This window comes from Rhinopithecus bieti, unplaced genomic scaffold (assembly GCF_001698545.2).
Source record: "Rhinopithecus bieti isolate Rb0 unplaced genomic scaffold, ASM169854v2 scaffold_1014, whole genome shotgun sequence".
Lineage (NCBI taxonomy): Eukaryota > Metazoa > Chordata > Mammalia > Primates > Cercopithecidae > Rhinopithecus > Rhinopithecus bieti.
Genome location: NW_016803499.1, coordinates 5,088,624 through 5,097,444, shown reverse-complemented (window position 1 = coordinate 5,097,444; position 8,821 = coordinate 5,088,624). Strand labels below are relative to the sequence as shown.

Genomic DNA, 8,821 nt, shown 5'->3' with positions numbered 1-8,821 from the left:
GTGTGGGGTGGGAGGGTGGTGTTGGGAGTCACCTTCTGGCTCTGCCGCTTTCTTGTGGTCCTGAGTGGCCACGTCGTCCCTCTGAGCCTTGGTGGTCTCATCCGTAGAGTGGGAGCACCTTCCTACATTATTACAAGGGTTCCCCGGGATCGTGACCACGGTGAGGTCATGTCCGTGAGACGAATCTGTGCTTTTCCTCCTGGTTCTTTCTTGTTTTGGGGGAAGTTTATGTCCTGGGGCTGAAAGCGGAATCTGTGGACACGCCACTTCCCTTTCTGTTCTCGTTTCCAGCTGAGGAACTGAAGTTGCTAATCATGTCCTGGAAGTGGGGAGAGAGGGCCCTGCCCAGATCCTGGGCCAGAGATCATTTGGGAGGTGGGGAGAGACGGCCCTGCTCAGATCCTGGGCCAGAGATAATTTGGGAGGAAGTAAGTCCCCAAGTGGGGGCTGGAGGTGCTCTAGGAGAGGTGATCCAGTCCCTGGGGCTCCCAGTCTCAAGGGATACCTGAACCCAGGCTTGCTGGGCATGTGCAGGAGCCTGGGGTGAACGCACTGTGTGGGCTGGGAGGGGCCTGGTGCAGCCCCCATGGTGGAGCCGGATTCCAGGGTGCTGACCAGGGATCTGCGACTCACACCCAGACTCAGGGGAGACAGGCTCAGTCATGGCCCAGAGGGAATGTCCCTCCATCACCAGGCATGGAGGCTGGAGTCAGAAATCAAAGAAAACATTCTCACGGCCGGGCGTGGTGGTTCAAGCCTGTAATCCCAGCACTTTGGGAGGCCGAGACGGGCGGATCACGAGGTCAGGAGATCGAGACCATCCTGGCTAACACGGTGAAACCCTGTCTCTACTAAAAAATACAAAAAACTAGCCGGGTGAGGTGGCGGGCGCCTGTAGTCCCAGCTACTCGGGAGGCTGAGGCAGGAGAATGGCGTAAACCCAGGAGGCGGAGCTTGCAGTGAGCTGAGATCCAGCCACAGCACTCCAGCCCGGGCGACAGAGCAAGATCCCGTCTCAAAAAAAAAAAAAAAAAAAAAAAAAAAAAAAAAGAAACACTCTCAGATGCCTTAGTCTGTGGCTAAGAATTGTACTGTGGACTTGGATGGCGGCATTGGTGGCAGTAGAATCGACAGACATTTCTCTCGGGCTCACAACAGGCTGGACAGGCCTCAAAGACTCAAAGAACTGGGTTCTCATATTTTACAGACGAGCAAGCAGAGGCACAGGGATGTTCAGAGATGGCCTTGGCAGCACAGTGGGGTGGCTAGCAGGGCTCAGCCCAGGCTGTGGGCTCCAAAGCCCCCGCTCTGGCACCCCCTGGCACATGCTCCTGGATGGCAGCCAGGCCCGGCACTCAGGGGAAGCGCGAAACCTGTTGAGGGGTGAAGCCTGGGTTCCTTCCTTAGAGGGATCCTCTGGAGCGGGACTGCTCAGGACAGAGGCGGGTGAACTGCCTTAGATAGGGCCGGTGGGAAGAAGCTTTCCGGTTGCTGAAGGCCTGGGTCCTGTGGGGAGACAGGGCCACAGGCTGCTGGGTAGGGCTGTAAGGAGCCTCTCCACCTGCCCAGGGAGCATCCTGTAATATCCAGGGTCACCCACGGGGCCGGCTTTTCTGAAGCTCCGAGTGAGGGTTGCATCGTCCAGGTCTGGGTGGCATGGCCTTGAGCAACGGCCTGATGACCAAGGACAGCTCCACAGCCTTCTAGAAGCCTCAGCCCCTGCTTTTCCTCACAGCATCTGTGCTGGGGTTGGGGGTACAGCTTTTGATCAATGCACACCCTTATGCCGATAGAATGAGTGGCTTTGCGGTATCACCACATTTTCCTGCTGAAAACTCACGACAACGTAACGGACCCAGGACAAAAAGGCTGCTGGCTGCTTTGGACACAGTTCGTCGGGGGAGGGGGTCAAGTTTTGGGCAGTCTTCAATTTTAGGGTCAATTTAGCTTCCACAGAGCGGACATGGCGAGCTGAGGGAATGGCTGTGTTCTCTGTGGGTGCCCCTGCAGCACTGGGGAAGCTGGAGTGGGAGGGGAGGTGGGCTGCGGGAGGGCCTGGACCTGCCCCTCACCTGGCGTCTGGCCTTGCTTCCTTCCTTTCCGGGGTCTCCTCACTGCAGCTGAGCACGGAATGGGTAGCAGCAGCAGCGCTTGGGTGCCAGTGCATGAACCATTGGGGAGGTTTCCCAAAAATGCACATTCCTGGGCCTTCTCCCCAGAGACCCAGCCCACCTGACTGGGCATGTGGAGACCTCGCCTTTCCAGCTGCCTCCCAGGGGAGCCTCGTGCTCCGGACTGATGGTCACAGATTTGGCAGCACATGACTGGGCCACCCATCAAGGCCTCCTCCAGGTCCAGCTGGCCCCAGCCTCTGACCCCACCACCTTCCCCAAGTCACCCTCCTGCCTCATGGGGGCTGCAGCTGGGGTCGAGGCCCCCAGGTCTCAGGCTGCTATGTCCACCAGGCCCCGGCGGGAGGTCTCCCTGACGGCCCCCAGCTCAGCCTCGTCTCCCAGTGCTCGCTGGAGGACCAGCTGGAGGGGCAGCCTGCGGCCCTGGGCACTGCCCAGGCAGAAATAGACGACGGGCTTAGCTGCGCAGTACACGGCGGCCATGAGGAAGCTGAAGTGGTAGAAGTAGTGGGGGATGTGCCAGAGCAGGTTCCGGGACAGCCAGTAGATGCCGAAGGGCAGGCCGCAGAAGAGGAAGAGGAGGACGGCCAGGAGGATGAGCGTGGGGAAGCCCCGGGGTGGGGGCCGCTGGGGGCCTCGCTCCACTTGCAGCAGCAGCATAAGGCTGGCCCCACACATGGTGCAACACAGCACAGCCAGCAGCACCGCTGCTACCAGCCACAGTGTCCGGCACAGGTGGCGGCTGGGCTCCCCGAAGAACTGGGTGCAGGCACCGCTGAGCAGCAGGTGCAGCAGCAGGCAACAGGCCCAGGTGAGGGCACACACGCAGGTGGTCAGGTGGCGTGGGCGGCGGCACGAGTACCAGGCCGGGAAGAGGGCGGCCAGGCACTGCTCCACGCTGACGGCCACCAGGAGACTCAGGCCCACGATGTAGCAGAAGAAGCGCAGAGTTGCCAGGCTGGTCTGCACGAAGCCCGGGAAGTCCAGCCGGCCTTGCAGCAAGTCGGGGATGATGGCCACCATGTGGCAGCCAAGGAAGATGAGGTCTGCGCAGGCCACGTCCAGGAGGTAGATGGCGAAGGGGTTTCTGTAGACATTGGAGCTGAGCAGCCAGAGGACCGCCCCGTTCCCCAGCAGCCCACCGAGGCCGAGCCCCTCAGTGAGGGACAGGATGATGAGGTTGAAGGCCACATCCTCCCGGGCGCCGTCGGCAGCCCCTGCCTGCTCTCCAGCTTCTCTGGACTCCATCGTAGGGTGGGGGGCCAGAGGGTGCTGCTGCTGCTCGCTCTTTCTGCTGATGCCCCTGTAACCACAACAGTTGAGTGTGGAGCTCAGGAATCCATGACCCCTCCGCCCCCCGACATCAGGGGAGATGAGATAGCTAAGGGTTGGGTGGGTGACCAGGGGAATGGTGAGACCTCCAGGAGGAGAATCCTCTCCCATTTCCACCCTCAGTCACCCGACCTAAGCCTCTCTTCCCTAAGACACTCAGGAGGAAGGTCTCTCCCTTCCTCCCCTCCCCATGGTTACCTGGCCTCAAAGGCCTTCTGTGGGGCTGGTCCCTGCAGGCCAGGTGGGGCAGGGACCAGGAGATGTGGGAAGAGGGTCCGAGACCCATGGGGCTCCCTCCTGTTGCTAGTGGTGCCTTGATCCTCAGAACAGTCCTTTTTTTTGTTTTTTTGAGATGGAGTCTGGTTCTGTCACCCAGGCTGGAGTGCAATGGCATGATCTCAGCTCACTGCAACCTCTGCCTCCCAGGTTCAAGTGATTCTCCTGTCTCAGCCTCCTGAGTAGCTGGAATTACAGGTGCCCGCCACCACGCCCAGCTAATCTATTATATTTTTAGTAGAGATGGGGTTTCACTATATTGGCCAGGCTGGTCTCGAACTCCTGACCTTGTGATCCGCCTGCCTCGGCCTCCCAAAGAACGGCCTTATTTTAGTCAAAGGTAGAGCAGGAGGCACTGCTCATGCCTAATCAGTGGTGTGACCACAGAGGGGCAGCTTACAGTGGCTGGGGGGCTTTTCGTCATCATCTTAAAGCAGCCCCCAACTCTTTCAGGCCTTTCCTTGACATCCACGAGGGGTTGCTTGCCAGTGGGCTCCCGGTCCCCAGCCCTCCAGCTTGGACACACCACGCAGTCACATCAGGGCCCCAGGAAACCTCCCTCTCCCCGGCTGTGTCCCTGCTGTCCTACAGCAGGACTCCAGCCCTCTGCGGGGTAGGGGCGCATGGGGAGGCTGCATCCTGCTCAGCATTGCCACCCTTTCCTTATGGGGAGAAGAGGGAGCGGTCTGATGATAGGGCTTGGAGGGGCTCTGAGCTTCCTTGGCCTCTCCAGCCTCCTTTTATCCCCTCCCAAGGCAGTTGGCTCATGGGGGCAGGTCCGGTGGGAGGGGTGCTGGGCCCTGGGAGGCAGCACAAATCCCAGGGGACCTAGACTGGAATCAGAGTCTTCATCACAGCTTTACCAGAGATACAGCAAGTAATAGACACTACGGGACTGCCTGGTGCTCAGAGCCAGAGACACACCTGCAGCTACCTGGCCCCATACTGCCCCTGTGGCTACCTGGCCCGTCGTGGGTATGTGAGTGATTGGTGACCCCGGCTTCTCCTCTTGGGGTTGGGGGAGATGGGATGGGGCCTTGCTTCTCCCCAGAGACTGGCTGGGGTCAGGAGCTGACACCAGGTGACCCTCCCACCTTGGTGGTGGCTGGTCCTCCTGTGTCCTGGGAGGGCTGGGAGTTGGGGTGAGGAGGGTGGGGGTACAAGCAGAAACCCCCATAGCTGGTCTTAGTGGCTTCTTCCCACCTCAAGGTTGTGCTCAGAACCCTTGCTGTCTCCCTCCAGCGATAGGAGGACCTGAGGCCACGCAGGGGGACGCTGTGGTGCTGGGATGCTGGGGAGAGGTGGCCCGGGGTGGGGCTATCTCTGAGTACAGAGGTGCCAGCCACCCCATGAGGTGCTGGTCATCTCCCTCTGCTTACACCCTCAGCTCTGTGGTCTTTTGTTTGACTGGGGTGAAATGACAGCCTGAGGTTGTCCCTGCCTCAGGGGTGGGCACGGGGGTTGGGGGCTCAGTGGAGAGGAGGCTCTAGTCCCAGCACCTCAGGAAGCTGAGTCCTGCCCGTGGTCCAGTCTGGATCTCCTATGGGTGGGGTCAAGCCTGGTTGGAGATAAAGGGCTCTTCCTCCTGTCCCTGTGCTCCGTCCTAGCACCCAAGGCCCCGGGAAGGCAGGCGATGGGTGGGAGGTGAGGTGGTGGTGGAGGGAGCCCCACCTGGGCCAGCATCATCAGGAGGACACCCTGAGTGGGGCTGATGGAGCGTCACTGCCATGGCAGGTGGGGAGAGGTGGGGAGGGGGACAGATGCTCTCCCACTCAGGATAGCTTGGGGGGTCCCCAAGCCTCAGGCCCAGCGGGAGGCAGAGATGAGTTTTGGGAGGTCTTAAGTCTGTCGATGGTGGACTTCCTCCCAGGCACACGTCCTGTCCACCCGTGGACGGAGTTGTCTCCAGGATCCGCCAGCAAGCTCTGGCCCCAAAGCAGCAGGTGGGCTTTCTCCAGCCTGTGGCCCCCCAAGGGCCGTGGTCCCTCTCCTGTCTCACCCCCTGCATGGCTGAGGAGAATGTGGGCCTTATGGGCGGGCCCCAGGGAGAGAGCATGGCAGGGAAGTGATGGACATAGAGGGAGTGGGGAGAGTGCAGGAAGGGGAGAGGCATGAAGAGAGGCGGGAACGGGGAAGGAAACAGGGAGGAGAATAGGGGCATGTGGGGTTAGAGCCACGGAGCTCAGCCAGGCCCTGCTGCTGCCTCCTCTCTGCTGTGACCCTGGAGGAGGTCTCCCTGTGGGACCATGTGCCCCACTGGGGGCTCGGGAGGGAGGCAGAGCTCTGTAGGAAGGGTCCCCACAGCTGGGTGACAGGACTGTGGGGAGTAGAGGAGTATGTTGCAACCTTGGTGAGCAGGGGGAGGAGGAGAGGGAGGAGAAGGAGGGGAGGAGGAAGGGGAGGAGAAGGAGGGGAGGAGGGGGCGAGAACGATGGAAGAGAATAGGAAGGAGGAGGAGGAGAGGGAGGAGAAGGAGGGGAGGAGATGGGGGAGGAGGCAGGGGAGGATGATGGAAGAGAACAGGAGGGAGGCACAGCATTCCCCATCCCTGGGTGGTCCAGGAGCGGCTCTGTGTCCTGCCGGGACAGTCAATACTGAGAAGCCATGAGGCTGTCCAGAATCAATGCCCAGGTGTGGCAGGGAGGAGAGGGCCTACCCCCGGCTGCCCCCATGACTCCCCTTGAGAGTCTGCACCTGCATGGAACGCTCTAGATCATGGAGGAAGCAGGGCAGACAGGAGACAGAGCCACCGGGTGGGGGGAGCCATCACCCAAGTGAGCGTCCTCTTCTGGAGTCAGCCCAGGGCTGGCTGCGGACCAGATGGCGCGGCCCCTCAGAGGGCGGAGGCTGCAGCCTGGAGAGCTCCCTGTTGAGAGCATCCACTGTTGCCCACGCCCCGCCCCTGCCACCGTCTGGCCAGCAGAAGAGCCCAGAAATTGCCAAGCTGGGCCAGCCCCAGAGCCCACCTTGATCCAGCCACCTGCGCTACTCACCGTTTGGGGCAGAGGCGCGACCGAGCCCTGCCTGCTCTGACCCTGGGCCTTGGATCTGTCCTGGCTGCAGCCGCGGGCTCCAGTCCCCAGAGCCTCTGGGCCGCTCCTGTTCAGTGTCCACCAGCTCCTCCGAGTCACATGGTGTCCGGCTGGAATGGGGCTGGTGAGGAAGGCGTCTCTCTGAGGACCCCTTCTCTTCCGCTCAGCTCTTGCCCAGGTGTGGACAGCAAGAGAAACCCCGACCCTCCCTGCAGCCTTCCAGGCAGGCCTGGCAGGCAGAGGAAACCACGAGATCTCTGGGTGGAGCCCAGCCAAGCTGTGACTTCACCGGCTTGCCTGGCTCAGAGACACCAAGCCCTGCAGGGCCCTTTAGGGACCACTTCTCTCCATCTGTGTCTCGGAGGGGCCGGCCGAGTGCCGGGCTACCAGAGGGACTTGTCCTTGCAGCAAAAATGTGTTTGTCTCTCCGCAGAGCACAGGCTGCCGGCCCCAGCTCTCCAGGCAGCTCTGGACCGCGGGGAGGAGCGGGGATGTGCCTGAGGCCTCCCTCCTGCCTCGTTCACAGGCACACAGTAGATGGCTGGTGTCAAGAAGCTGCCGCACGGTCCCCGCCAGAGGAGAATCGAACACAAACAGCAGCGTCAGGCTCGGTGAGACCTTGTGAATTCAATGATTTCCGCTCGTCTCAGAAGGGAAAAAAGTCCCGTTTCAGACCGTGTCTGTCCTTCCAGGGCCCTGCCTTAGCGGAGATCACAATGGACGTGCCAAGAAAAAGAATGCAAGGTCATTTTTTGACCTGTTTCTCCCAGAGTCCAGGTCCTAGCAACTCTTTTCTCTTCTTTGTCTTTAGAAAAATCTCCAAGGTACAGAAGAGCGCAGGAAGAGCAGGGATTTGCTCTGAAGCGTTTCCCACTCTGTGCTCTGCCTGACAGCTCCTCTTGCGGAGCCACGTGAGAGCAAGTTTCCCACACGCGGCTTATGACCTTTCACGACATCAGCAGGCATCCCCCAGGGCACCGGCATCCTCCATCCCCAAAACGCAGGGGCCACGTGAAGCTCGTTTGGCGTCTGTGCAATGCTGGTGTCTGACGTCCGTGCCAGGCAGGTGTCTGACAGGCAGTGGTGCCACTTGCTGAGTTGTGTCTCAACTTCAAATCCTCCTTTCCTAAACCAGAATCCAAGCTGCCAGGTGCCCGGGGCTCTGCAAACCATGCCTGGGCTCTGCCACCGCTCTGGGGGGCCCTGCCAGTGGGTGGTCACTCAAGGATGGCCCAGGGGTGTGGGGGAAGTGCTTCCAATCGCCCCACACGTTCCAAGTATCTTATCCTTCTAACTGCCACACTCCTTCCAGTTGTCCTACAGTTCCAATAGTGCCACTCCTTCCAGTGTCCATCCCACCCTTTCCTAAGTTCCATGCCTTATAATTGTCTTACATCTTAAAGTTGTCCCACCCTTCCCAATGCCTGAACCTTCCAATTGCCCCACTCCTTCCAATTGTCCCACTCCTTCCAATTGTCCCACCCTTCCAATTGTCCCACCCTTTTAATTGTGCCACCCCTTCCAATGTCTCACCCTTCCAAATTTCTAACTGTTCCAGTCGTCACAACCTTCCATTTGTCCCACTCCTTCCAGTTGCCTCACCCTTCCAACTGTCCCACTCCATCCAAATGCCTCACCCTTCCAACTGTCCCACTCCATCCAAATGCCTCACCCTTCCAATTGTCCCACTCCTTCCAAATACCTCACCCTTCCAATTGTCCCACTCCATCCAAATGCCTCACCCTTCCAACTGTCCCACTCCTTCCGATTATCCCATTCTGCCAGCTGTCCCACTCTTCCATTTGTCACATTCCTTCCAATTGCCTCACACTTCCAATGGTCCCATTCCTTCCAACTGTTCCATTCTTTCCAATTGCCCCACCCCTCCATTTGTCCCACTCCTTCCAAATGCCACAACCTTCCTATTTTCCCTCTCCTAATTGCCCCACTCCTTCCAGTTGTCCCACCCTTCCAATTGTCACACTCCTTTTGATTATCCCATCCTTCCAATTGTCCCACTCTTCCCATTGATCCACATTTCCAATTGTC

At 59.7% G+C, this 8,821-nt stretch overlaps 1 protein-coding gene across 1 annotated transcript; it reads right to left on the bottom strand.

The window, feature by feature from the left end:
- Positions 1-1,066: 1,066 nt before the first annotated feature.
- On the bottom strand, positions 1,067-6,991 carry MRGPRE (MAS related GPR family member E). Its single transcript, XM_017886251.1, has 2 exons — positions 6,734-6,991; positions 1,067-3,435 (listed from the first exon to the last, which is right to left on the bottom strand). Exon 2 carries the CDS (start codon positions 3,378-3,380, stop codon positions 2,445-2,447), a length of 936 nt encoding a protein of 311 aa, XP_017741740.1. The 5' UTR covers positions 3,381-3,435; positions 6,734-6,991; the 3' UTR covers positions 1,067-2,444.
- Between the last annotated feature and the right edge of the window lie 1,830 nt (positions 6,992-8,821).

What these genes read in the sequence shown, in the direction of transcription:
- MRGPRE (XM_017886251.1), bottom strand. Translation starts at nt 3,380, where the DNA reads ATGGAGTCCAGAGAAGCTGGAGAGCAGGCAGGGGCTGCCGACGGCGCC.